This window comes from Poecile atricapillus, chromosome 1 (genome assembly GCF_030490865.1).
Source record: "Poecile atricapillus isolate bPoeAtr1 chromosome 1, bPoeAtr1.hap1, whole genome shotgun sequence".
NCBI lineage: Eukaryota > Metazoa > Chordata > Aves > Passeriformes > Paridae > Poecile > Poecile atricapillus.
This window is the reverse complement of record NC_081249.1, coordinates 123,665,800-123,693,724: the sequence shown is the minus strand read 5'-3', so window position 1 is coordinate 123,693,724 and position 27,925 is coordinate 123,665,800. Positions and strand designations below refer to the sequence as shown.

The 27,925-nt window shown below is 48.7% G+C and overlaps 1 protein-coding gene across 2 annotated transcripts; it reads left to right on the top strand.

Moving 5' to 3' along the window:
- The first annotated feature begins 16 nt into the window (after positions 1–16).
- Positions 17–26,795, top strand: CCDC9B (coiled-coil domain containing 9B). 2 transcript variants are annotated; one of them, XM_058848203.1, is made up of 14 exons: positions 17–245; positions 2,491–2,604; positions 2,949–3,053; positions 3,772–3,834; positions 4,225–4,389; positions 7,613–7,762; positions 13,634–13,708; positions 15,636–15,820; positions 17,127–17,188; positions 17,695–17,748; positions 18,177–18,282; positions 18,853–18,910; positions 19,252–20,064; positions 24,529–26,795. In XM_058848203.1, exons 1-13 carry the CDS (start codon positions 225–227, stop codon positions 20,032–20,034), a joined length of 1,941 nt encoding a protein of 646 aa, XP_058704186.1. In that variant the 5' UTR covers positions 17–224; the 3' UTR covers positions 20,035–20,064; positions 24,529–26,795. The 2 variants fall into 2 exon arrangements, with proteins under 2 accessions (XP_058704186.1, XP_058704192.1); XM_058848209.1 differs by lacking the exon at positions 3,772–3,834 and having other exon boundaries at positions 18–245.
- Positions 26,796–27,925: the final 1,130 nt, after the last annotated feature.

The following is a 27,925-nucleotide window of genomic DNA, read 5'->3' as shown; positions in this document are numbered from 1 at the left end:
GTGTTTCTTTTAAAAAGAGAGTGAGATTGGAGAGGAGGACACAGGCACTCCAAACCCTGTCTGTGCTTGGTATATTAGGCAGCCAGTGCTCTTGGCAGGGAGCCCAGACGAGGCTTTTGTAATCAAAACATGATCTTGTATGCTGTGCAACCAGTGCTGAGAAAGGCCGTCTGATGGCTCTCCTCTTTTAGCTCTGCTCTGGAATCCGCCGGGCTCCGCCGCCGATGTCCAACATGCACCGAGCTGTGAGTGCTGCCTGCGCGGGGCCTGGGAGGGGCGGGGGCGCTGGGGTCCCTCACCCCGAAAGGCCACGCAAGGACTTGCACTCGCTTCCTTCAGGGTGGCCTTTCGGTGTTTGTCGCTTTGTTTTCTCGCCTCGCCTGGCTGCCAGCAGGCACGGGGAGCAAACAAGCCGTATCGCACCGCGGGGAGCGGTGCTGGGGGGGCGCATTTTGGGTGCCGGGGTTTACATCCCTCGCCGGGGCAGGCTGTGGTGGCTGACTCAGGACAAGGTGCCTCCCGGGAGGCAGATAACAAACAGAAACGCAGGCAGTGCTGGATGGTGCCTGTGCTGGTGAGGGCTTCAGCTGCAGCTGTCAAGTAAGAGGATATTTCTTAAAAAGAGCGGATATATTTGCTTACGCAGAAGAGCGTTTGTACGGGCCGCTCCTGTCCCCTTTCCCTCCCCCCACCTCCCGCCTTTCACACTTTCCCGACCCTGCTGTCTCCGAGGTCTCGCTGGAGAAGCAGGCGATCATAGGAGTCTGTGGGAAAACACTGCACGCAGAGACAGCCTGGAGCGAGGTGTCCCTCCAGCCCCCAAGGGGCTGCGTAGCCAGTGTGTGCCGCTTAGGAGAGGGGCTGTGACACAACGGGATGTCGTCATTTAAACTGAAGCCTGGAGACGACAGCTTTCCATTTTCTTCTTTTGTGACATTTTAATTTGCAGTAGAATGAGGCCTCCCATTCCGTGGCTATGCCCTGCTCTTGGGGAGGCTTTGGGTTCAGCTGATTGCTGATTCAAAGCCATCGCACGTTTGTTCTGCCAAAGCCATTAATAACTCTCTGTCGCGGTGACATACGGGCACCTTGGCTCCCCGGAAGAGCTTTACTCTGGGGAGGGCACGGGGGAGCCACTTTCCATCCTGAGCATCAGCTTCAGCACGGGCTGGGGCAGCGGGTTCGTTCCAGAAACGGAGGAGAGGGCACGGCCCCCTGTTCTCGGCTGGCTCGGAGCGGCAGCTGACGAGCAAACGCTGACTGGGCTGAAGTGTACAATGGGTGAGCCCCTGGGAGCTGAGCGTGGGCTCCACACGCTGCCCAGCGCTTCGACCGCGGGGCCCTGGTGTGCGGGTGAGCGACCACCTCTCGCCCGCAGCTCCCAGCACCTGCTGAAACAGGTTGTGCAGAGAGAAACACCTTAATGGCTTCGTTAATAAAGGGAAGGAGAAGTGCTGAACACCAGCAAACTTTCCTTCCAGTCACTAGCTTCCAGCTGGAAATGGAAGGACCCCCCTCCCCCGGCACCAGCGTAGACAAAATGCTGACAAATGGGCAGAGGGAGAACAGCCTGACAGGCCTTTTCCATTTTTTGCTTTGAAAAGAGAAGAGCACAAATACAACCTCTGCAGGAATTTTTAAATTTTTCTCAAGCCGGCAGCTCTGCCAGTTCTCCTTCAAAAGAATCTAAAGATGAAAGGGGTGTGTTTGAGGGCATGCACCACTTTGATCCCACCCTCAGCAGCCAACACCCCAGAGCTCGGTAAACAGCGAACCTGCCAATTTAGTGCTCCCAGAACAGCTTCTGCTCAGGTAAACACCGAATTTGGCTTTAATCAGCCTTGCAAAATGCCCATGGAACTATATCCACCCACAAAGGCAATCTGCTCATCTGTCACATACCTGATGATGGATGGCAATGGAAAAGCCATTTATTTTCCCACAGATCTTGACAAAATCCCATTGTCCAGCAGAAGAATGTGTGGAGGTGGTTTAAATGTTCCTGTTGTCCCACCTGGACGCAGATGTGCGCCTGTATCCCTGTGTCCTGGCAGAGCAGCCCTTGGCAGGGGCTGTTAAATCAGATACCCCTCTCTGGGGACACCAGTGGAGATGGGGCTGGCACAGGAGCTGCGGTCTGTGCCATGAGCGGGTTCTGCTGCCTTTCCCTCACTGATGTCTGACACCCAGCACACCTCCTCCGTGCCCGAGAACACGTGAAGGTGAGGGTCAGGTACTGCATGCAGATAAGCAGGGTGTTAACTCCGGAGCCCACTGACAGCCATCAAAGTGGGGCATCAGCGCTTTGCTCAAACTACCTCATTGCAGAACAAAAATTAGAAGAAAAGGAAAGGTCAATTCTGTCATGAAAAAGTCAAGAAGAAGTGGTGGGGAAGGACGCTTTCACTTCCCACCTGGTCCAGACAGAAGGAGCAGGTTTTGTCCTGTTGGTATGATGACTGAGAAGGGCTTTGCTCCTTCTGTTTCCAGGATGCTGCTGTGGATGATGCTGTGTTAAGGAAGAAAGAGCAGAAAGATGTTGAACTTGATAAGAAAATCTTGGCTTTGCGGAAAAAGAATGAAGCGCTAATACGAAGGTACCAGGTGAGTCTGCAGGTCCTTACCGACCTAGCTCTGATTTGGGGGCCTCAACTCAAGAGTTGTAAAGTGTCTAAAGAAGATTGTCAGCACAGTCAGAATGACTGTGTTATATGGATCCCATGTTTATATTGGAAACACTCAAAGCAGGTGGGCAGAGCTCTGCCTTTAGCTTAGCCTTTAACTACAATTCTTGAATTGCTTTGGAGAACAGACACTGACACTTGCCTCACTGCTGCAGAATCTCCACTTCCTCTTAGAGGTGGAGGTGGGTCCATTTAGCAGAACTGAACAGGAAGATGAGCACCATCCAGGTACAGGCTTGTGATAAGGCAGTATCTGTGTTTCAGGAAATAGAAGAGGACAAAAAGCGAGCGGAACAGGAGGGAATGGCTGTTACCTCCAGAAGGCCCAAGCAGGATGGACTCACTATTACGATCACCAAAGCTCATAACGTAAGTGGTGCCTCTCCTTGACCATGGGCCAGCTCTCACTCCAGTCCTGCTGCTGCAAAGTGGCATTTCTGAGAGAGACCATCCACAACAAAGTTCTTTGAGGCACAGGAAATAGCTCCTTAGCCCTGAAAAGTGTGGGTAAATTCTGCAGAGGTATGTGATCAGAGTGATTTTAGGTGCTGCACGTATGTTTCCAGCCATACCCAGACACCCCTACCCATGCACAGAGATAACTGGCAGATGACTGGGTGTGTGAACAGGCACACTCGGCCCTGGACATGTGTCAGCACCACTGCAAATATGTAGGCAGAGGGTATCAGGTGGATGTATGTGTGTGTGTGTCACTGGAGGCATCAGGAGTGCCTCTGAGAATGCCATAGGCTGGGAAAACTTGTGGTCTCCTTAGGCTTTGGGAGTGAGCAAAGCAAGTGGCCCTGGGCCAGAAGCTTTGAGTCCCAGGTTTCCTTCCTAAACTGGACCAAATCTGATAAGCTCTGTCCACCCATGCTGGCAGCATGAGGCTTGGGAAGCCAGTCCTGCCTTAACCCCTTGGTGAACTCCTCTGCCAGAGCACATGCAGAGCTTGCTGAGCCAGCCCACCCTGCTTTCAGCGCTGTGGGTTGTTGGATCCAGGCCAGTGCATTTCTCCCTTCCCACCCTGGCCACGGCCCTCGCCTCTCTCGCGGTGCGCTGCTGCACACATTTTTCTCTCATACAGGACCTGAAAGATGCAATTACCCAGACTGAACACTATGGACAAGATAGCCCAGCCCTCTCGATGGTGAGCAACACCCTCAGCCATCCACTTGGCTTCCAAGGCCACCTCCAGCAGGACTTAGGCTTTCCCAGGCTAACTCAGTGTGCTGCAGAAAGAGATGAGGATGACATTTCTTTCCCATAACTCTGGCATTCTAGTCTGAAATGTCAGATTTGTAAGTGCAAAGGATTTTTCAGCCCTGCTGTCTTTGTGAGTTTTGCTGCTGAGCAGACAACAAGCCCCTTGTTCCCCAGGAATGTCACAGTAGTGCGCTGGGCACAGAGAGCTTCCTGGGGGCAAGGGCTGTCTGTTCTGTAGCTGCCTCCCCGCTTGTGTGCAGGTGTGTTTGGGGAAGGGAATCACATACCTGAATCAAGGGCCTGGATTTGCTAATGGAGGTGGTTCATTTTCCAGGACAAAAGGGTGGTGAGTGAGAAACGGGGAAGTCCCTGTCCTACAAGCCCTGGGTTCAGTGTTGGCAGTGAGGAAGAGGAGGAGGAGGAGGAAGCAGATCATATGTTCACGTTCAGGATGGGGAAGAGGATGCAGCTGGCTGTTACCATGGACAACAAAGCAAAGGTGAGTAGGGAAGAGGATTGCTCTTACACTGCAGCCTCTTGACTTACAAAGGGGCTTCTGTTCTGCCTCTCACTTAAGCTTTCTGTCCAGTGTGACACATCCAAAGGGAATAGTTCCCTTACTGTTTGTTTCCTCTCATTTCACAGTTCTTCAGCACAGCCTCAGAGCTAAGACATGCTTCCCTCTCTCTGATTCTCAGGAATCAGCCCTCAGGCCTTTCTAACCCCCTCAGCAACACCCTCCACCCAACCATGTGTAGCCAGTTCCCCTTGTGAGGGATCAGTCACCTTATTGCCCTCCTGGGCCACTCTGGTGTTAAACTGTGTTGCTGTGCCGGGAAAGAGGGACTTGTTCGGTAGCACTGGTGTGACTGAATGGGGCACCACCATCCTTCCTGTAACTGCTGCAAGGTCCCAGCACAGAGCTCCTTGGCTGTGCAGAAAACCACTCACATTCGATCCTAAATAACCTAAATCATAGTCAAGCAAGGTGCCCCAAAGAAAAGCCAGCTGGAAAGTTGCACAAACTGGACAGAAGTCCAGGGGTTTCCTTTGTTCCCCTGTTCTTCTTCCTGGCACACCTCGGATGAGTATTTTTAACACTGCCTCTGCAATCTGGGGCATGCCTCAGACATGAAATGGGCATGTCTCACCTTACAGTGTCTCTGTAAGGGGAGTGGTGTGGTTCTGACTAAGCTAAAAAGCTGGTGCCAGAGTCCCAGATCTCTGTCAGGCAGGGAATGACCCAGAACAAGCCCTGTGGAGGGGAGGAGTTGGCTCTGCCAGGCACTGTGGCTGTGACCCTGCTCTCTGTCCCTGTTGGCTGTGCATGGGTGCTCTCCTTACATGACATCTCTCACTCTGGGAACTGGGGCTCACTAAGGACCAGGGTTTTTCAGTATGGGACAAGCAGGCTGGGAGTTCATCCAGACTGTTAAAATAAGAAACAAGGAAAGAAGACACATGTGAGTTGACACATTGAGCAGAATGTGCCTTCAGGCGAGGCAGCTTAGCCAGAAGCAGAATGGGGAGGGAGAGAGGGAGGGATGGAGGGAAGAAAGGAGGGAAGGAGTGGTAAAGGGAGGGAGGGCAAAGGGCATTACACAGAAAATCTGGTGGTCTCCCAGCCTGCATGTGTCTAGCTACCACAGCTCTGTTAAATACCTGTTTCCTGTATTTCCTCTGAGGCTTCCTTGCCATCTGCTCAATAAATGCAGGGCTTAAAGGCTTTGCCAACACACCAGCCTTCACACCGTGCCTTTTAACATCCAGTGTCACCTTCATGTAATCCAGTGATGCTCTTCGAGGCTTCCCTTGTGCTCAAGGTGTTTTGGCACAAGGTTCTTTGTGTTTGGTCTCTTGAGGGACTTTCTCAGAAAGCAAGTGATGAAGTCACCTTCAAATATCCTCCCAGTGCCAGACCTCACTGGCGGGAGGTATCTGTGACCCTGTTATGTGTCTAAAGCATGAGACATCAACACCTAAACACTGAAGAGCTCTAGGGAACAGCTGTTGACTTAAGATGAATAAATGTTTGATGTAATGTACAACTTGTGGATTAATAGCTTGCTGTTACCTTCTAAACCATTTCTGGGCTTACTTAATTTTTAGTAAAAAATTATGTTAACTAGAATGCCAAACATCTCATACCAGTGCTGTGGGTATGGCAGAGCCAGGCCAGTCTCCAGTTCAGGCTCTAACCTCAGCAGTACGGACTAGAATTACTGAACCCAACTGCAGAGCTAGAAATCCCCAAGGGAATATGTAACAAGGTTCCCGCTGTGTCTGTTCACCTGGGGCTGACAGGACAGGCAGAACAGGGACCCCTCTTCTCCCCTGCATCAGGCTGACTCAAGAACTGTCTCTGCTGAAACAGCAAAATCACACAGATGTGAAAGATGAATAAACAAGAGACTGAGATTCTGCTGCTGGAAATACTCCAGGGTCTCCTAAAACATTTATCATGTGCTAGGAAATTTGATGACTGAGAAGCTGTAAAAAAGGTCATGCTGACGGAGGCTGTGCACAGCAAGGCTCCCTCCATGCTAACATCTGCACTCCTGGCTGAGCCGAGGGAAAATTAGGTTAATGTGAGGCTTCTTGGTATCACATGTCATGGCAAAGGCCCTGATTGCAAGTCTTCCCTACAAATCCGAGGTCTGAGTGTGCTTTTTGTTTTTAAAAACAATTTCGTAGCAACAAAGAGTTCCCAAGTTTCACTGAAGTTTCCTTGGAGATTTTGAGTACCTTTTAAATCAAGACTCCAGTAAATGTGAAAGCCCAAGGTGGAAAAACACAGTAAAATGCACCATCCTTTAGATAGGGAAGCTGCTGAGGTTCCTTCATCCCTGGTGAAGTTGAGCAGACTTCATATGGATGAAGAGAAAAGGAAAAGATCAGAGATAACGATGGAGATGATTTATTAAGTCTCCCATTTCCTTGTAAGGCAAAAATAAAAAGGCATATGACTGACTTGAAAGATGATACTTTTAAATGAGAAAAAATATGTCTTTTTGTACAAAAGATGTGCTCATTTTGTGGAATTGACGGCTGAGGGCACTGGCAGGACATCAGCCAGCAACAAAGATCATTAACGAAATAAGAACCAGATGTAAATCCATGTAGTGAAGTCATGACACTGATACAGACAGCCGTAAATATCTGAGAGGGGCAAACTGCCCTTGCTCAAGGAATTTATATATCAGTTTTCTTAAGTATTCCATTGCTGAATAAATAATTCCAGAAATATGAACACACAATGACTATGAAGTGATGAATTATCAAGTGTTAATACACTTCAGTGGGGTAACTGCTATGTGGAAGGGCTGGAGAGAAAGAACCCCCCTGTTCCTCTTCTCTTCCAGCTTCTAGGCTTATGTTCCAAGGTAGCCTCACATTTTATTGAGATGTGTTGTGTGGGGAGGGGACAACCTCAAATTTGTTTGAAAGACACAGATGCAAGCTTAAAATAAAACCATCCCTCAGTGTTCGTGCTGCAAATTATCTGAGCAGGATAAATCCCACCATGCCGATGTTGTGCTCAGCTAAACACAATTCTGTAATATCACGGATCCCTTAGAGTGGGGTGGCAGCTTTATAAGCCAAGGGGACTGACTGTCTGGCTCATTTTCTGTTCTGCCAGCCCAAAATCCTTTGCAGTTTGGGATGGCCACTCTCCTAGGAGGGCTAATGGAGGTGTCCTTAACTCAGCCTGTGCCTTCCAGGGCAAGAGGATCGTCAGCGAGAAACGCGCCGAGAGCTTCCCTGGCCCAGGCCGAGCTCCGGACCTGAGTGAGGAGGAGATGGACCATTTGGTGGCTTTCCGACGGGGAAGGAGGATGCAGATTGCCATCACCATGGATAACAAGGAAAAGGTAAGTACAGTGCTAGTGACTTGCCTGTAACCTACCCACAGCATCCACTTCTGCTGGCTGAGGAGGGCCCAGCCACAGGATGTTGGGAGACACTGTATGTTAATAGTGCAGCTTATCTTCATATCCCTGCCTTTCATCCCTGGGAAAAAAGAAAGCCACGATTTTTCCCTCCCGTGTGATCCTAGCCAAAGCTGCAAGTCTCCCAAACACACTGGATTCATAAACCTGTGATGCTGCTTTGGAAGGATTGATGAAAGCACTGCCAGATATGGGGCATGAATCTCACCTCCTCTCTTACCACCTTCTCTTTGAAGCCACATGGCAGACTGGGACAGGAGCAGTGTCCTCTTGACTCACACAAAACTTAAACCTTAACAGAGCTGGGCAATATCTGAACCACATCCTGCTGTGCCTGGCCACCACCTGCTGAGTGAGCTGGCTGAGCTTTGTTAATCTTTGAAACATATTTGAAATACTTCTTTACAAATACCTTTCTCTTTACACACACAGAGGCATGTGCTATTTTCCTCTTTGTGAGTTTTCACAGATAAGGAAGGATGCCTGCAGCAAACAGGGTCAGCAAAGACTGTAGGAAAACACTTGGAGTAGCTACCAAACACACCCAGGAATGTTGGGATACATCTGCAGCCCCTCTCTGGAACAGTGACAACCATTTGCTGCTACTACCCATCTTTGCTCATCTTCAGCTTCTCCTCCCCAGGGCTTACCTTACCTTACTCCAAGAGCCCAGGTGTGCTCCTTTCTTGTGGCTGCCAAGCAGCGTTTTGAATGCCATAAACCTCAAATGAGCTGCCTGATTGAGCCACTGGTAACCCCACAAGTCCCCATGACTGACATCATTGCTTCAGTCTAGGCATCACCAACACTCCTGGATGTAATGGGATTGTCCTGTTCCTGCCCTTGAGGTTGTCAAATGTACTTCTGTAATGTGCCATGCAAGTGTCTTCTTCTGCTCTCTGCTGGGACTGTTTAAACACTTGTCTCTGAGGTCATCGAGGTTGGGGCTGTACTAGGAGAGAGCAGGAGGAGTGCCTGGATGTTTGCTTTAGATCCTGTGTGCTCTTTTAAGTGTATGGTCTGCCCTGGAAGGTCATCTCTCATCTGGTTTCATTATGGAATATGAAATTTGAGGCTGAGCATCCATGTATGTGTTTTTGGCAATGCCTTGCTTATACTGGCCTCAAATCATCTGGATTCAGAGTGTGTATGAGGGCAGGCCTAAGACTGCACTGGCTAAAGCCATAGAATCATTGAAGCTTAGAATCCCAGACTGGTTCAGCCTTGTTTCCTGAAAGCTCCATTTACTGTTCTTGCATCAGGGGAAGTAGTGAATAGATCATTCCCTGGTCACTTCCCAAAGCACAAATGATTTTATCGACCTGTTTCACATTTCCCTTCAGCTATCTCATGTAACTTAAGAGATTGCCCCTATTTAGACTTGTCTGCTGCGGACTGTTCTTTATTTCTGAACATTCTCATTGTCCCCATTTGTGCTTTTGTTATTTTTACCATAATCTTTCAGTACAAGCAGACCAGAACTGCACATGGCATTCCAGCTGCGGGCTCTCCAGGATGTACTCAGTGACATAGCAATGTTCTGGCTTGTTCTCTATTCTTCTCCCAACAAGTTTGCATTTTCTTTTTTTTTTTTTCCCTCTAAATAATTGAGCTAACATTTTCAGAGAACTAGTCACAGTAACACCAAAATTTCATTCCTGAGTATTAATCATAGCTCAGGACTCATTACTGTGTGTGTGTATACAAGAAGGGACATTTTTAACTCTGTGTGAGTTATTTTGTATTACTGATATTGAATTTTAGCTGTAATTTTATGATGCAGGCATTCAATGGCAAGAGATCTTTTGCAGCTCTTTCCGGGCAAATTACATTCTTTGCCCTGGATGATTTAGTATCATCAGCAAACTGTCATCCCTCTCTTCAGCTCCTTTTCCAGACCATTTATGAACATGTTGAGCAGCACATGTTCCAGTGGCACACTCCTGCTAATCTTCTGCCATGGAAACCACCATTTTCTTGCCGCTCTTTTATTTTCTATCCTTTAATCAGTTATTAAAAGAGAAACTTCATTTTCATCCCCAAATCAAACAGCTGCTGGAGAGCCTGGTGGGGTGTCAGTGGTGTTGGCTGGGTAGCTGTGTGTTAGGACCTGAGCTGGGATCCCTGATTCAAGGATTAACTTTCATTCAGTCATTAATCCCAGCATGTTTTATCCTTTGGGCCTTTTTACCTCATGCCCCAACTGGTTCCCTGCTCTTTCGGGGTTCCCACAAAGGCCTAAGAGAAAGAGCCACATCCATCACTCCCCCTCCAGTAGCCTGGCCACTGTCAAATTTGCTTCCTCCTCTGTGCACTTGTCAGATTTATCCTATTAAAGTGTTTGATGGGTGTCCTTGTTACCACACATTTTCTCTATTCATTATGAAATTCAATAAAAAAAAACAACCCTGAAAAAACAAAACAAAACAAAACAAAACAAAACAAAACAAAACAAAACAAAACAAAACAAAACAAAACAAAACAAAACAAAACAAAACAAAACAAAACAAAACAAAACAAAACAAAACAAAACAAAACAAAGAAGAAAACTACTTCCATTCTTGCTGCCCATGGTACTTCTGGCTGACCCCACGCTGTAAGTCCCAGACTGCAGCACAGCTGGGGCAGGAGCTGCCAGAGAGGAAATGCAAGGGAAAAAAGCTGCTTTCATGATCTCCTTTTCTCAGACAGCCCCAGTGCCATAAGTAGAAAGACTCTTTCACTCTCTGTTAGCCCACAGGGCTGAAGGAACCAAATTATCCTGTCTCCTTGCAGAGCGCATAACTCCACTGCTGCAGCTTCATGACCTCAAGTGCTGCTGCTGGCTTGGAAGTGCCACATCTGGGACCCATCTCTGCCTGGCTGCCCCTAAACCTGTCTCAGGGCTCTCCTGCATGTAGGGCTGGAGACAATCCTTCATTTTTAGCCCAAAAAAGCCACTCCATGCTTTGGCAGTGTTTCAGGCTCATGAGTATATTAGAGCTGGGAGCCAGCAGCCCAGGACCAGTGGAGCACAATGGCTAATTAACAGGTTACAAATCATCTTTTAAATGGGCAGTTGATAGAGCTTCAGGGCTTTTAAACTGTCCTTTTATTAACAGAGTTTCCCAGGATGGTGTATCAGAAATGACTGTAATCAAGAGACACAAAAGCTGCTTTCGGAGACTAACACAGAGGAGATGGACTTGGTGCTTGCAGAGGAGAGGAACCAAACCTGTGGCAGGAGAAACACTTGCTTTTTACATTGCAGATGGGAGGGGAAAATAGGCAGAGAGGGAAGCTGAAAAGTCTTTAGCTCCCTTCAGGCAGCACAATTAAGAAGGCAGATTTTTCAAAAGAGTTATAAAAAAAAAATCCTCTCATGTACTAGTTTCAAAAATCCTGCCCAGTGGGGATTCTGAGCACAAGAGAAACAGATTTAAGCTCCTACAAAAATCTCCTCATTTCTTCAGGAATAAATGCCAGTTGTGGTGCTGACACGTGCCTGGAGAAATGGGTACCAAAAGGTTTATTTAACTCATCTGATAGTCCTTATTTTTTGAAAAAAGAAGGCACTGAACTAGCCCAGAGATGTGGAAGCCTGTCAAAGCTTCTGGAGAGCTGCTAGTACAAACCGGTGCTTGGCTGGATAATGGCATCAGCATTGTCACCACTGCACAGTGACATTAGCTGGGAATATGTGTGCCAGGGAGTCAGAAAGACCCAGTGGCAGAAGGCATTTGGGATCCCGGGGCTAGTTTGGAGCAGGCTCTGCCCGACCCTGGGCCCCACCCTGGACCATTCTGGACTGAGCAACCGAGAAATCTTGGCAGAAGCATCAGGATAAACAATCACAATCTTCCTGGACTGCTTCAGGCTTTTGTGTCCTCCTCCTCCTCTGCAGGAACAGTTACACTAGGAATGATAATGTCCATGTAATTTTTCTTAATTTTGGGGGGAAGAGAGGAAGAAGAAAAACATGTTTTGCTCCCTCTTGGCCTGGGTGTGTGATAACAGGAATAGCAGCTCTAAGGCAGCAGGACAACAGCAATTCTGCTTCTGAACCAGTGCAAGAGCCAAGCTGACTGTTCTCTGCAGTGCTCAGACCTGGTGTCCTGGTACAAAAGAACTACATTTTTGTGGTATTCTCCATTTTCCACAGTGCCCTCTGAGAAGCAAAAATAGAAGCAGACTAAACCAAAAGGCAGCTGGCTTGCAGTGAGGTGTAAAATGGATGGAGGGTTGTGCAGGGTCTCTCTGACCCAGCTTTGTGGGGGGCACTGATGAGTGAGCATTCCAAATGGGATAGCCACTGGGATTCAGGGCTCTGGGAGAGCAAAGTTTCCAGATTTCTGCTGTTTAATCTCTCTGTAAATGCTCAGTTTGGGACTGCAGAGACTCATTCAATCTCTCACTACAGGGTTCTTCAAACAGGGCTGCTAGAGCAGGTGACTTAGAATCCAGAGGGAGCATTTTTTGGTTATATAAGTTTCCCAGTGTCATCTTTCACCATATCCCCTTTTGCAACAGGTATGGTAAGGAGCACCTTCTCTGAGCACAGACCCCTCTGCATTTTTCCCAAATCTTGGCTGAGAAATCCCAGGACAATATAGCTAACATTTTCCTTGTTATTTCCAAGGATCTGTTTGAACAAACCTTCATCTGTACTGGAGCTACCAGTCAGACCAGTGAAGCTGTCATGCACCAAACTATCATGCAATGACAATACATGAACTGTATGGCCACACTTCCCACCTGCCTCAAGCTTAGCATGTGTGGGCAGTCCCCCCAGAAACGTGTTCCCAGATCATTCCCTGCATGATTCCATGGGGTATGTGAGAACAAGCTGCAGCAGCATGAGTTGCCTTAGGAGACTGGGCAGAGCTACAGGTATCAAGACTGATATCCCGAGTTTCCCTGTAAAACTAAAGCTGTGTCTGGTGAATGCACAGAATAAAAGCCCTGTTTCCAGCCTGGGCTGGACCTCACCACGCTGCCGCTTTCTGGAAGGGCTGAGCTGGCAGTTCATGCTGCCACATTCCTCTTTGTGTTTCAGTTCTGCTTGGCACTGCAAAATGGCAGCAGGACAAGCTCAGCCCCCCACAGCCCCAGCCCTGTAGATGTCAAACCAGGCAGGAAGCCTTTCCTAAAACATATTTATGCTCTGCAGACTGTTTTGTTAAGACCCACTGCAATCCCACCCTGGCTTCTGACATGGCTCTGTCTCTATTATTCATGGCATGTGGGGACAGAGAACCCCTGGCTTGGTCCATGTTTGGTGTCTGTAGCTCAACAAGAAACTCCTGCCAGGCAGGAGAATATCAACACCAGAGCAGAGCTTGCCAATCTGGTGGCAGCATGGGTAAACCCCATGGGAGCAGGGATGGACACTGGGAGAAGGATGCCATGTTTGCCAGGGACTAAAATCACTCCTAGTTTGACCGTGCTGGATTGTAGCTGCACCTCAGATAGGCTCCCAGATCTTGTACAGTGGAATCCTCAAATGGCCCAAATCTGTAAAGGTACCTGAAACTTGGTCTGCCTTGAAAAGAAACAGGACCATGCAGGACACAACTCTGCTTCCAACCTGGGAGAAGGAGGGACCTGTGGGAATGTTTTTCTCATACAACCCTTGTTTTCTGACTTTTTTTCTACATCAGTTTGATTTGGGGCCCCAGAAACAATCCTTTCTCTTTTGCTGATCTTTTCTGAGAAGTTATTACATGTCCTGGTTGGCTTAGCTTCAGACCTGATTTTCCATCCAGGAATCCTTACTTAATCCTTGAAATAATTCCTGTTACCATTCTTTTGCAGGCAGAAGAGCGGAGAACAGCAGAGAAGAGGAGATCAGACAGTGACAGAGGCCCAGAAAGTGATCACAGCCGGAAGGTGAGTGAGGCCCAAGTCCCTTTGTGGGGACGCTTGTCTTGGAAGAGGAAACCTCTTCCAAGAAGAAGAGGAATGTGCCTCCCCACTGTAGTCCTAAAGGAAGATGACCTTTGAGTCTTCAGACCCAAACCATCCTGTAATTCTGTGAAGCAGCACTGTGCTCTGACATGGCTCCCACTGTTCATCACTCTCATCATCCAAAGCTTTGCTGAGCAGCTGACACACCTGGAGCAAGCAGCACTGGAAAGGTGACAGGGACCTGTCTCCACACCTTGTCATGGCTGCTCAAGCCCTTCACACAGCCATGGGGATATTATGCTCACCCCTGTGGCGGCACAGCTTTGCCTGGTTCCTCTCCCGAAACTATTTCCTTGTGGATTGAAAAGCTCAGGCTGTATTAGCTACAGCTCCTCACTTCAGCAGGAGCAGAGTAGGATGGAGGTAAATTAAAGCACAGGCCTTCCCACTGACTGTTTAATGCAAAGCCTGGAGACATGCTGGCTCCCTCGAGCCTGCAGATGCTTTAATTAATGGAGCACAAATAGAATAACCCCACCTCAGTGTGATTCATTAGGAGGACACAGATGGGCTCTTAGACACTAATTCCAGCTGAGCCCCTCAGAGCAGGAAGGGGGAGCATGATAGCCTGTGGTCCAGCTAACCACAGCTACGCTGTAATTGAGGTGAGGGACCAGCTCCTCCTGCTCCCTGGGCCCTCAGCCACTTCTGCCTCTCCCCACAAGAGAGCATAGGCATCAGCCTCAGTCCTTCCCTCACTTTTGGCTTTATGGATGCAGCAGGATCCATCCTGGCAGGACCCACTGTGCCTTACTGTGGGGCTGGAAGCAGTGGGAGCACTCCCAGGCTGTGCCCCAACTGAGGGACAGTACTTGCCCTGGCTTTACCCTGCTGTGCCTTGCCTTTCTGTGGACCTCATCTCTCCCTCCCTGGGGACATGGTGGCAGGTCCCCAGCTCCTGCCAGCTGAGGAATGGAGGAGCAATTGGTGCCACCCCAGCTCCAGCCCACGCAGGTGGGTCACCTTGGTAACAGGGCTTTCAGTCCCTTCTTCCCGCTGCTTCTCCTACCCGCTGTGCAAGGCTGAGGAGTTAATTCCTCTTTGGGGAAGGTGTGAGGGTGGCTGGCATGGAAGGACACGTGTATGAGGTGATGAATTACCCGCTGGTAATTAGCACCCCAGGACTCAGCTCTGCACTAAGCTATTCCCTACACACTGTTGCTTGACAACACACCACAGCCTGTCGGCTCCTGCTTCCACCTCATCCATTAACCTGACAGCTGGGCTACTTCCCCCCCACATGCTCCATCAGCTCTGAACTATCTTTCCATTAAGCTTTAAATTTTTGAGCAGTGTCAGCCCTTAACCAGTCTGTCATGAGGAGCAATAAACTACCTGACAGCAGTGAAGGTTTAAGAGCCCTTTTGCTCTGGGAATGCTGCTCTCAGGCACAGGGTTGGCCCCAGCTCCTTGGCTGTGGGCTCCTGTGGATGCCTGGTGGTCATACAAGGCTGGCTTCCTTCCCTGTCCTTTCACTGTGAAGAATTTCACAGGCATAACTTTGATTTATGTATCCCAAAGACTTCAGGTTGGGGGACTCATCATTGAAACCCTGTTGAGGGATGCTGCAAGCATCCAGGAACTGACTCTATGCCATAACTTAGCATAACTTAGCAAAGGTTCCTGGCTCAGTTTCCCCTTCTGTAGAGCCAAACACCCCCAGTGTATTTAGGCTTTGGGTAAAGCAGAGTCCTGCTGTGCACACATCACACATCAGAGAAAGGAGCTGACCTTATCCCAGGTTGTTTTCAAATATTCCTGAGCATTTGTGGTGGTGACAGTACAAAGCATCCTGAATGCAGGTGCTTCAGACAGTTTTATTAACCAGAAGCACTTTTTCCTCCATCAGGATGGTGGGAAGCCAGTCCAGAAGAGCCCTGGAGACCTGAGTTTTCCCATGACTGGCCGGGAGCGCTCGGAGTACATCCGCTGGAAGAGGGAGCGAGACCAGATTGACCTGGAGCGCCTGGCACGTCACAAGAATGCCAAGGGCGAGTGGCGACGGGCTTGGGATGTGGAGAAGTCAGAGCACATGTAGGTCCTTCCCTGTCCCAGGGTGCTTTGCCTGCAGCAGGCCTAAAGCCAGTGGTGGGATCTTATGCAGATACTTATCAATCCCATGCTGTCATGTGCCTGACCAGATCCATACTGCTGCCTCTTCCTCCCCATAAATGGGATCTGGTATCAGAGTGATTCTCATGTTTTCTTCCTGATATGAGCTCTCTTGAGAGGGGATACCATGTGCTGACAAAGATTGCCTGCCTTTGGTCCAACCAGGATATGGACTGTAGAAGGGAGGGGAGCATGAACCAAGGCTCAGTCTGCATCTGGAGGATCCTCTCCACTTCCACACAAATAAATCCAATGGCAGGAGGGTACAGCTGCTCTTCCAGAAACGTGGATAGACAAACTTGCATTACTAGTCCACAGGTTCTCTCACTGCCCCCTCTTGTTTGTCTTTTTCAAGCACAGGAGAGCCCAACATGCCTAAATCCTCCTCACCCCATAAACTGAGCCTGTTCAGGCACTGTGGGGCAAGGAGGTCACTTCAAAAGGCCGCCTGTGTCATACAGGGACAATGCTGAGAACAGCTGGGAAAACTGGGAAAGGGGCCGGACATGTCCCTGCCTTAATCACTGTCCCTCTGACTCTGCTGGTTCAGCTGGGTCACACCAGCTAGAGAGCTTTGGAGCATGACTTGGCACCTGTAGCAGGATGAGTTTCTGGTAGGGTGTGGAGTTAGGGACTGTTGCAGAGGTGAAGTTTGTACAGGACAGGCAGGTGGGACAATCCTTTGGCTGAGAAATGGATCCAAATACATCAATGTTCAGTCGCTGAGACCCCAATAATTGGGGTGAATTGGCTTAAGTAGGTGCTGAATGTTGATGGCAAGACATCCCTGAGCCCTACTGTTTTTCCAAGAAATCCATTTTTAAGAGAAAAGCCATAATATAAAACAAGCAGGACTAGAAGCCAACCAAATGGTCTGATTTGAGATGACAAGTCCTGAAGCTACTTCAGATTGTGTTTGGAAGCTTGGGAAGCTGTATTTGAGTGTAGTACAGCTACACTACATCTATAGGATGTTAATAAAATTTAATATGTACATATGGGTACTGATGTAAAGGTTTTAGAGGTTTTTCTTTGGGGTAGAACTACCTCACAGCCTCAGTTAGCACATGCAGCCTCAGCTGCTGCTGAGAAAACTGCACAGGTTTGCCTGTGGGCAGGTGCAGAAGGGCCAAAGGCTGGAGCTTATGTCGTGCCAAGGGCTCCTGCCCACGCTTTGCACACTGGAGGAGGATGGTCAGGTCTGACAATGCCTGTTTTTAACCTGCAGGTTTGAAGAGGACTTTGTTAAGGATGGGCAGCCAGCCTTGGATAATCCCAGCAATAAGAAAGGTTGGCAAGGGACACCTAGACTTTGTCCTGACGCTAGTGAACGCTGATCGTGCGCGTCCCAGTGCCGCAGCAGCTGCTGTGGCTGTCAGCTGTGAAACTCTGCTTTCCTGGGCAAACGCCTCTGAGCTGGGGGCTCAGCCCTCCCTGCTGGGCAGAGGGCTCGGGGGATGGGATTTGAGCAGCTGGGTGCTAGAGCTTTGGACCTTCCCAGGGAGAGAAGTGGCTTCTGTAACCTGGTACAACATAGTGTGGAGGCTCAGCCCTGCCTCCTTTTGCACACACTCGTATAAGAGGCAATCCAGTTCCAGAGCACATCATCTCTGATCCCTATGGCACATGCTGGCTTCTTTACTAGCATAAGTCCATCCTGACTCCTGTTTCTCAGGAGATGGACTGGCTAAACAAAGCTTTCCCTAATGACACCCTATTTGAACATCAGGCTTTTTGCTGCCTGTCCATTACGGACCCTTACTCACTTTGGTGCATTCTTTCTTGTGTCCTTGCAGGGGGAAGGAATGCAAGGAAATTCCAGCACAGGTCCTTTCCTGCGGAAGGGAGAGGTGAGTAAACCACAGGATTGTGTTATGTCACCCCACTAAATCCCAACAGATCTGATACCCCTCAGAGAGAGTGTTCTCTCCAGACACTTGCAGATTTGGAGAGCCTTTTGGAACACACCACATGGCTGCTCTCATAGCTGTGTGCGGGGGAGAAGTCTCCCAAGAACAGCACAAGTAAGACTGTATCCAAGGAATCAGATTTAAAGTCAGAATTGGAATTTGGAATAAAAAACCACACAAGAAATACCCTGAATTCTTGGTATGTCTTTATTACTTTAGAAAATATAAGTGCAGTATGCACACAGCTTCAAAGGCTTCCCACCTTGGAGGTCTTTTTCCAAGGAAACAAGGGTGTTGGCCTGTTCAGTGGTCCATCAGCTGCTTCTGCCTGCTTTTTGCATGGCTTTTCCAACCTGTTTGTTTTCTAGGTGGAGGACATCATGGAGTGAATGTGAGCGACCCTGGTCCGAAAGCAGTGCCTGCTGTGAGCAGCCGAGCCAAGGGGAAGGACAGACTGACAGGCAGAGCCAGAAGGTGAGGAGCTGGAAGTACTGCCATGGTGTACATGTCCATGTCTCACTCCCTGCCTAATTATGAAGAGGCGACCTGTGCCAGGGCCTCACCACTCTCACATGGAAGTATATCCCACCTAACACTGCCCTTCATCAGTAGGAAGCCACTGGCCCTTGTCCTATCACTGCAGGCCCTTGTAAATAGTCTCTTTGACTTCCAGGCTACTTCCAAGCAATTTTAGCCTTCAGTATCTGCCTCTGTGTTTGCTGTTGTGGAGACCTGGGACACTTGGGCACTGTCAGGCAAGCAGGACCAGACTTTGGTAGGCATAAGCCCAAGTAAACTCTGTCTTAGTCTGACTCAACTGTCTGTTCTGGCAATTGGAGCTTATGTGTTCATTGCAGTTAGAATTACAACAACCACTTCATTAAGATTTAGTGGTTTCAAATGAGTGTCTCTGGATAGGCCTGGACAGGGGGCTCAGATAAGGAATACGTGGCCCTGGAGGGAATCCCTATCTGGGTGTCAGGCAAGAGACACTGGCTTTGTAAGAACTTAAAGGCCTAAAATCTGATTAATTTTTCTTGACAGATGGGATGCAAAAGAAGGCGAGGACATGTCTCTTCTGAAGGATGACCTTGATGGCCAGGTGAGTTCCTGAGTTGCAGGCTGGCAGCTGAGTTTTCTCAACACATGCACTATCAGGAAAATTGGAATTTAATCTGTTCCAGAGCTGGGAGACCTCTGTTTTTAGGTAGCTGTACTCATCACAAACGAGTACTCCTCACATGGCCTGGTGTGACAGCAGCTTCACTGCTTACACTGACCCTCTGTCAGCACAACCACCTCACCTGTTCTGATCTCTGAACACTTCTCCACCTACATCCTTTTACATCCTTTTTCCTCAGGTTTTCAGAACCGTCACAGACCAGAAATACAATATACTGGCAATTTTAATAAGCTGAATTTATTATGTCCTTTGTTTCTCAGAAGAGCCTTGGTGTGGAGAGGCGGAAGAGCAGAGGTGACGAGGAGGTGGAAGAGAACTGCACAGCTGAGCTGGAGGAAAAGGGGAAACAGCCAAGCCTCCAGGATCACGGGGCCTCCTCCTCACAGCAGCTGCAAAGTGGGAAGGTCCAGCCTGCCCAGAATGGCCAGAAGAAGGAGCAGAGGGGAATGAGGGACTGCAGCACAGAGGTATCTGTGGCCAGTGCCGGGGACTTGGAGCCAGGGCCCAAGCCAAGCAAGGAAAGTGTTGGTGAAGATGCCAGCGGGAAGCCTGGCACTACTGACATCTCCCAGGAGAAGGAGAGCACTGACAGCACTACTTCACAGAGCAGCCTTCAAAGCACTGTGCAAGGCAGCAGGCCTGGCAGCACGGAGACCTTGTCACTGCCCATGGGAGTGAATGTAGATGGAGCTGGATTGGAGAAACAGCCAGCTTCAGAACAGGAGTCCTCTGAGAACTCTTCCAACAGCCACGGAGGAGAGCTCGACGCAGCAGCAGGAGACAGATTGGATGCAGATCAAGGACAGCTGGTGAGCAGAGGAGGGGAAGAAGTGACCCAAACCACTGCTCTTGAGGGACAGGCACTTGCACTGAAAGGAAGTGAAGCTGCTGGAGGGACTGAACACCATGAACCTTCGCCCCCAGGGAAAGCCAGCTCTGATGAGACTGTTGTGCCTGAGCAGGACACGGCAAAATCCCAGTCTGGGGAAGGGGACCAGCCTGAGGATTGCAAGGACAAGGACAGTGGGGACACTCACAACTAGCAGATTGCACCACCTTGCCTGAGACATAAGGTGAGTCATCTCATTAGTGCTCTCAGCCATAGTACAGGGCCACAACTCCATTTTCTGGGGTACAATAGCATCATACCACATAACTGTTATGAAGTGTTCATTAGCAGTGCTATGGATCTCTAAGGTAACTAAATCTGTGGATCCCAAAGTCCTGAGAAGGAATGGAAAGCCAGACAGAAAATTTTGGACAGAAAACTGGGCTGGTGAAGTTGGTTGATGGGACACATTAGTTAGGGCACATACTGATCTATTCCTGGGAAACTGTGACCTTAGAAAGGATGGGAGGAATAACCTCACTGGGATGAGTTTATTTCTCTCCCTGGGGTGATCACAACTTGAAGTCAGTGTGGTCCTTCCCCAAAACACTTGCAAAGCCACAGGGGCCCACCTCGTGGGCAGAGCTTGGGAGAAGGTTGATTGTACATGGGATTCTCTTCTCAGCAGAAGTTCTGTGAGTGCTGCACTTTGAATTACAGATGGTAACACTAATGTGCAGGGCAGGGTATAAATACACAGGGTGAGATGATTCCTGGTGCAAAGGCCCATGAACCAAACAGAAGGGAGGGAGAACAGAGCCAGTTATGGAGCAATGTTCCAGGTTGCACACAAACAAACAATTTTCTTCCATCAAGGCAAATACAAAGCCAGGAGATGGAGCAAAGGATGACAAGCACAAAGGTAAGGTAGAAATTAGGAGGAAAGGGAAGGGGAGAGGGTAGGGGCTCTTTGCAAGGTGTGTTTTTTCCAGGCAGTGTCCCACAGAACAGGACATCACAGTAAACAGAGATGGGTGTTTCCAGAACACAACCCAGCTTGCCTAACACGGGAATGGCTCTCAGGATACTCCTGTCTCTCTCCTTCACAGAGGCAGCAGCTCTGTTCCATAAGTAGGCACTTGAGGCAGTGAGCTTCTGAGAGCCAGACAGGCAGATCCCCCTCTAAGTGCCTTTCCTGGATTCCAGAAGCTTTTCTGCAGACCCTACACAGCAATGTATCCCCCGGTGTTGCTCAGTATTCCTCCCAGAGGTACAAATGAGCTTAGGGATGAAGTGGCTAAGCTGCTAACAAAGACTTTCCCTATAATCCAATCCATACAAAAGGCAGGGAGAAGTGCAAGCGTCATAGTGATTTCTAAAAGACAAAACATCAAGAACCAGCAGGAGCTGGTTCTATGTTTGAACTAAAATTCCTTCAAGTGAGGGAAATTATTTCCAACAGCTTTTAGGAGAATGTTATGAAACACCTGGCTGGACATAGTGGGAAATTACTGTCCAGCCACGCCTCTCCAATTTACCAAAATTCCCACTAAATCAGAGGATGAAGGAATTAATGACTATTTTGCTTACTCAGGATAACTTCAATTAGACACCAATTAAGAGGAAACAATAAATTAGAGTGGTCCATTTTAATCTCAGTGATGGAGATTCTCATGGTTTGGTAATAGGGTCCTGAGTCCACTTCAGAGCTCAGCAGGTATATGTAACAGCTGGAAACATCTGCACTCAGTGATAATGATGTGCTGGCACCCTGCCCTGTTCGGGGGCTCTGTGGGGCCCGTGTCCCACTCACATTAAACGCTGATCTCACATCCCTTCCTGCACAACTGCAGCCCTGTGCAGTCACCACGTGGGTTTCCCAACTCCCCCTCCCAACGTCTATTTATGGCACTAAAAATCTCCAGCACCTTCAAATCAGTGGGAGATGCTGTGCAGAGAGTGTGGTGGGGCTTTCATCCTTCGCTTCAAACAACAAGGAATAAATATTTACTCAAAGTGCAGGATTGGAATCCCTGGAGAATGTCCAACAAGTCCCAGAGAAGTAAACGATACACAAAAACCACAAAAGCTTTTCCCTGAATTCTCTTGAGAAAATTAATCTTAACATCTTTAGAGAAAATGCAGCTGGGGGTAGATTTCCAGAGCAGCTCCAGGGATCTGACCTTGCAGCACTGGCTGACGTAAACAGGAGTGGGGCAGGCAGGGCCTGAGTGCTGCAGGACGGAGGAGGTCAGCAGAGGTCGGCACTGATGCAAACCAGCGTCCAAGGTTGGTGCAGGAAACAGCACAAGCAGAAACCAGCACTTCCCAAACCAGTTGCGGAGCTGCGGAAGAACAACCAGCTTCCCTGAGGTTCAGGAGACAGGAAGATACTATCTGCTGGTACGTCTGGGGAGTTGGCCTAGGATTGGCAGGGTCAAGGGCTTGCCTTGAATAGCATTGGCTTCTCTGGTCCTTCCTGCAGCCCACACCACCCTCTGGAGCCACAGGCATCTGAAATTCCCAGAGCACCTCTGAGTACCACCTAAGTGGCGAGCTTAGTCTTTATGAAGTCAGGGAGTGGGACTTGACATAGTTGTCTCCATATCTCTGGAGTGATGGCACAACATGGGAGGACAGTGTTAACATTGGAAAACAAAGGGATTCTGTGAGAATGGTGTAAGATGAACAGGGAAGGCTTCAAGGCTGTTGAGGGAATGTCATTTAGGAAAATGAAGGCAGAAAGCAGTGGAATTGTGATCTCTGTAGATAGACGTGGGTAATGAACACCAGCAAAGGGGAAGAAACATCCAAGCCAGAACACAATGCTGGGGCAGGAACCAAGGTCTTGGAGAAGCCCAGGAATAAATATGGGAAAATTAGGAAAGGGTGACTACCTGCCAGAGCACTTGGAAGCTCACCATGGCTGAATCCTGAGGGCCACTTACTGGAGCTTAACACATCTAAACATAACTCAGCTCTGATGGGTGAGCTGCTGCCATTCCAAACACCAGGAATGGAGCTGCTCTCATATCCCAGTTGTTTCTGCTATCCCAGACCTTCATCAGCTATGTTCAGCTGCAGCTTCAGGGAGTTCTGGACATCCCTCCATCACGTGGGGCCTGACCAGTAGATCCCACAAGGACCTGCCGTTGGCTTGGATCCCAGTGACATCCCCCAGCCAGCCAGGCTGGGAGGTGTGAGACAGATAGCAGCAATCTGCAACAGTCCTCTCCTGTGACACTGACACACAGAGGGAATTCTGCCACCACAGAATTCCCATTCTGCTGGCAGAGCCCAGGAAGTACATGGGGGCATTGCTGCCCTGAGCCCCAGCCCACAGCCAGCCCACAGCTGCTCCATCTCCCACTGGCCCTGGAGTTCATATGGGAAAGAGGATACAGTGGGAAATGTGTGAAAAGGCTAATCACTCTGGCTAATTACCAAGGGAAGTAATGACTTTAAAGCCCACCAGTGTCTTGGCTGTAAAGACTCACTCACGCATAGGAAGAAGGTGTGCATGTTGAAAAGGATAATACTGCAAAGCAGGAAAGGGAATTGTTTCCTAGCACTGAAACACAGTCAGAGCCTTCTGAAAGCATCAGTGATCAAATAGATCCACAACAGGGAGAACTCATGCTGGAGTCAGCTCAGACTCATAAACCAGATTACTTCAGGACCACCAAGTGTGACTGACAGTCTGCTTTGGCCCTTCCCAGTCCCATTAAATCCCAGTGTGTTGCCACAGCACTGAGCAGCCCTCGGCAGCAGGACACAGCGAGCCCTCAGTGCTGCATGCAGACAGGAGAAGGAGTTAAATCTCCAGCAACAATCAAAAAACTCAGCTGTACACAGCATCATTTGTGTCAGCACCTCAGGTCTGATTTCAGTGCAGTTCCTTATTAAATATCTGTGGCTGTGTCTTTAGATGATTCCTTGAGAAGTTTCTTTTTTATGCAAGCCAAGCTTCCTGTGGTCTCTCCTGCTTTTGTAGGATTTAATCTTTTTGTTTTGTTTTGTTTTAATCCCTCTCCCTGACCTTTCTTGGGAGCTTTGGGTGCTGAAATCTGCATCAGCAAAAGGCAGATCTACAAATTTAGACATGGATGCAGGAAAATGCCAGCTCAGCTATTCTGAGCAGCACCCAAGCATCTGGCAGCTAGAAAAGAATAAAAAGTCTGCATTTCCCAATTAAAATCAGCATGTCTGGGTCTGGAAAGCAGCTCTAGGACAGCAGGCTCCACTCACAGGATAGTTTTTCATTGGGAAAAGCTGATTCAGCCTCTGTCCTTGGGGTTCACAAATGCTGCACAACCAGGCCAGGTTCACCAGTAAGGATCACAAAGCCCTACCTGAAATCAGCTTCTTCTCTTGATGCTCCAGGTGCTGAACTAGAACACACCGGAACATGTCAGGATTGTTGTTTCTGAGATATAAGGGAAGAGTAAAGTTGATGGATCCATCCCAGAGGAGGACTGAGAGTGTTTAATCCAGACTGGTAGAGTCAGCTCATCCCCTGGGCTGCAAAGTCCCCACTGCTCCTGTCAGATTTGGCAGCAGGTATCTGGGTTATGCCCCAGTGGTGCCTCCCAAGCAGCCCCAGCCATGCAGGAAGGGCAGGGTGGAACTCAGCAGACATTTTAATTTACAGCTCAGCAGTTCTCTGGAGACTGATAATCCCGCAGCTGTCTCTGCTCTCGTTTCGCAGGATAACGTGCTGGAGGCGGTGGAGGAGAAGAGGAGTGCAAGCTTGTCCTCACTCTTTTACCTTCTATGAAATCAGCTTTCAGCACCTGCCCAGTGCCCTTCAGCACCATTCACAACAAGTGGGGTCCCCATCACCACCCCCACCCACAGTTCTGGCATCCCCCTTCCCTATCCATGTGTCAAAGGACAGGGAAGGGTGCACACACTCCCACCCTACAAAGAAAACGCCATCACTTATCTGTTTGTTTGGCATATATTGCAGCTGCGTGGCAAGCCAAGGAAATGTCTACTGGATGCACTTTATTTTATTTAATGACTAATTCTTTTTAAACTTATGGCTTGGGTTTCTGGGCACACCCCCCATTTTTTCCCAGAGGCTGGAGGCACGTCAGGGGCTGTGCCAGCAAGTGGAACAGCAGGAAGAGGTGACTGGCAAAGCAGAGGAGTGAGGTGTTAGGTTGTAGTTCAGTAGGTGGGTGAAGAAGTTGTGTTCAGAGCTCTTGTACTACAGGTTTGCACGTGGTTGAAGTGTTGGCAGAGGTACATGGTAGTGGCAGGGGCTGCGGGGCATGAGCAGGATGGATGGATGGATGGACAGAGCACTTCTGACAAGCACAGATCAACCCCAGCACCTGCTCCTTGAAGAGCCTCCAGCTCTCCTCCCCTTTTAGAGGCTGAGGAGCACATCAGGACAGTGCTTTGTGCCAAGGAAGGTGGCTGCTCGGTTGACCAGATGTGTGCATAACTCAGCAAACTCCACTTCCCCTTCCCAAGCGTAACTGGGCATCCCTGCAGCACGGCAAGGAGGGGGACAGCACAATAATCTTCCTCCTCCACCACACTGCCCAAAGCAGTTGGCAGCAGGACCCGGGCCAAACTGGAGCTGGAGGTCCAAGACTTCATATCAAACATTTTCACCTTCCTGGTTGTGCCTTCCATAGTATAAGAGAGTAGGAATCCTCTCTAAGCCGCCCTGCAGACCTTCTGACCTGGCCTTAAAGATACCTTTCAAATGGAGGATCTGGAGGAGCTTTACAAGCACAAACATGCAGGAATTCCAGCTGCTTGGCTTTCCAGTTACAGCAAGCTAGGACCCAGCTGGAATACAGCTACCAGTTAAGGAGAAGGCACAAGGAATAACACAACATAATTTCTGACTTCTGAATGACAGGGCAGAGTGGGCATCACCCTGACTTCAAGGTGCTGCTCTAAATTTGATGCCAGAGTATGTGTCTCTGGGACAGGTATGTGTGGAGACTGCCAGGAATGTCCTGCAGGATGTTGGCTGACCAGGCTGGCAGACTGCCCTGGAGATCAGGTTGGCACATGTGGACTGAAATACTCTATGCTGCTTTAATAAACTAATATTTGCACAGACAAACATTTGTTTTTCCACGTGACTTAGACCCGTAACACCTACCATGAAGCACAAGCCTGGGAATTTCCTCCCTATGCCAAATTCAGGAGACTTTATTGGCATCACACCAGGTATTATCAAGAAACAGAGCGTGCAGCTTTTGTATTTTATCAGTAGAAACATCTCCACCCCACCAAAGCCCAGACTGGGTTTATTTGGACTTATCCAACAGATAAATAGAAGATTGTAAAACTGCTCCAGGTCCTGGAGCTTCTCCATGGCTTAAGTTAAAGGCTAATTTTCCTTATCTGACTGGCTCAAAAACCTGCTTGCAATTGTTTAGTTTTAAAATTTATTATTATTTTGTACATCAGGTCTCTGACCTGACTCTTGGTCCAGTCAGACTGAGTCATTACCAGCATTTCCCAGGAGCCAGTTTGCCTCATGGTCCATGGAACAAACAGTTTCAGCTCAAGAGCTGTTGCACTCCAGGAGCAGTTGGACACATGGCCAGGCAGGATTTTTACACTGCCCTGGTTCAGTACTGTGTTGAAGAGATAAAAAACCTTATTGCCCTAGACTCCATTCCCAAAGGAAAACCATCACTGGTCCTCCATTCCCTCCTTTTTTTCCTTTCTTCCAAGTGACTTTGCAGATAATGATGCCCAGGAAAGACTGAGTCTGATCCAGGCTCTGAGGATGGGACTGGACAGGTTGTGCCTGTTCTAAGTGTATTTTTTCCTGCTCATTAACACTTTGCTCAATGCACTTTCTTTGGTGCCTGGGGTGTGATTTTTCAGACAACTGTGGCTTAGCTGTTTCTTCTTTATGGTGAGAGAAAAAACGGAAAGGTTGACAAATCTGATGTAGAGGGATTATTTATATGAAATAAAAGTTGGAATGAGGAAAAACCTCCTGTTTCTTACTGTTTCTCATTTACACATGTAGAGACTTCCAAACTGAATCAGTAATGTCTGCTTTTTAGGGCAACAGCTCCAGTTCAGAGCACTGATTCCTTCAGGAAACACTGAACTCCTGGACTAGCTCAGCTTTCTCACCACAAAAGCTCCCTGCAGTGATGCCAGGAAGATGAGGATCAATTCTTCATTAAGGCACCAGAGCCACCACCTCATCACCACTGCACTTTTCTTGAAAGCAAATATAAGGGCAGCTCACAGACTTCAGAGTCACCTGCCTACACAGGACCCATTCCTTCCCAACAGTGGCTGGTAGCTCAGGGATTTGGTGGAAGTTGTTGCAGCTTTTCCAGACACAAGGGAAGCAGCAGCACTCTCAGGCAGAATGCTTTTTCTTTCAAACTAAAGGATCAGCTGGCCACTAGACCTTGTTCTTTTCCTTAAAAATTTACAATCAGTTGCAATACAGCAACTCTGTAGCTAAAGCTCCCAGAAGTGATCCCAGACTAGTGAGTCAGCTCTTGCATAAAGGAGGTAATTTTAAAAAAAAATTCAAGCCAAGGACAAAGATACATTTGGATAAAGTTGGAGGTTCTTGTTTCCGAAGCAACTACTGAAGGAGCCAATAACACAAAATCCTGACAGCAGTTCAGCTCTCCATTCCTGCTACAACAAATCCAATACCTGGTAGCAGGAGCACACACACAGACCACTAACCAGTAAAGGCCAATACAGAGTCTCTAGATATAAAAATAACAGAAAATTTAACTGGTTTTCCACAACAATCTTCCTCCAGATAAACTGGTTGCAAGTGGTAGAGGGCACTGGAACTTAGCCATCAAATTTGTATTTTAAGTGCATAATACAGTAATTAGTGCTTTTCAAGTCAATGAGAGGCCCAGAGCAGCAGCAGGATACAGCACTGCTGGGAAGTTTAGGACATTGCCTGCTGCCTTCCCTGGAAAGGTTGCACAGCAACAGCTCAACCAGCTCCCAGGCTCTGCAGCACTGGCAGGTAACACTGGGAAGTCTGTGGCTGATTCCTGCTCACGCCATCCCAGTGCAGTGACACAGCACCTGGCCAGCTTTCCCTAAACTGCTTCTGAACACTTGTGGAACAGCCA

What these genes read in the sequence shown, in the direction of transcription:
- CCDC9B (XM_058848203.1), top strand. Translation starts at nt 225, where the DNA reads ATGTCCAACATGCACCGAGCT. An exon ending in CGATCACCAAAGCTCATAAC is followed by an intron (nt 3,054 to 3,771) that starts GTAAGTGGTGCC and finishes TCTCTCATACAG; the next exon opens with GACCTGAAAGATGCAATTAC. An exon ending in TAATCCCAGCAATAAGAAAG is followed by an intron (nt 17,189 to 17,694) that starts GTTGGCAAGGGA and finishes GTGTCCTTGCAG; the next exon opens with GGGGAAGGAATGCAAGGAAA.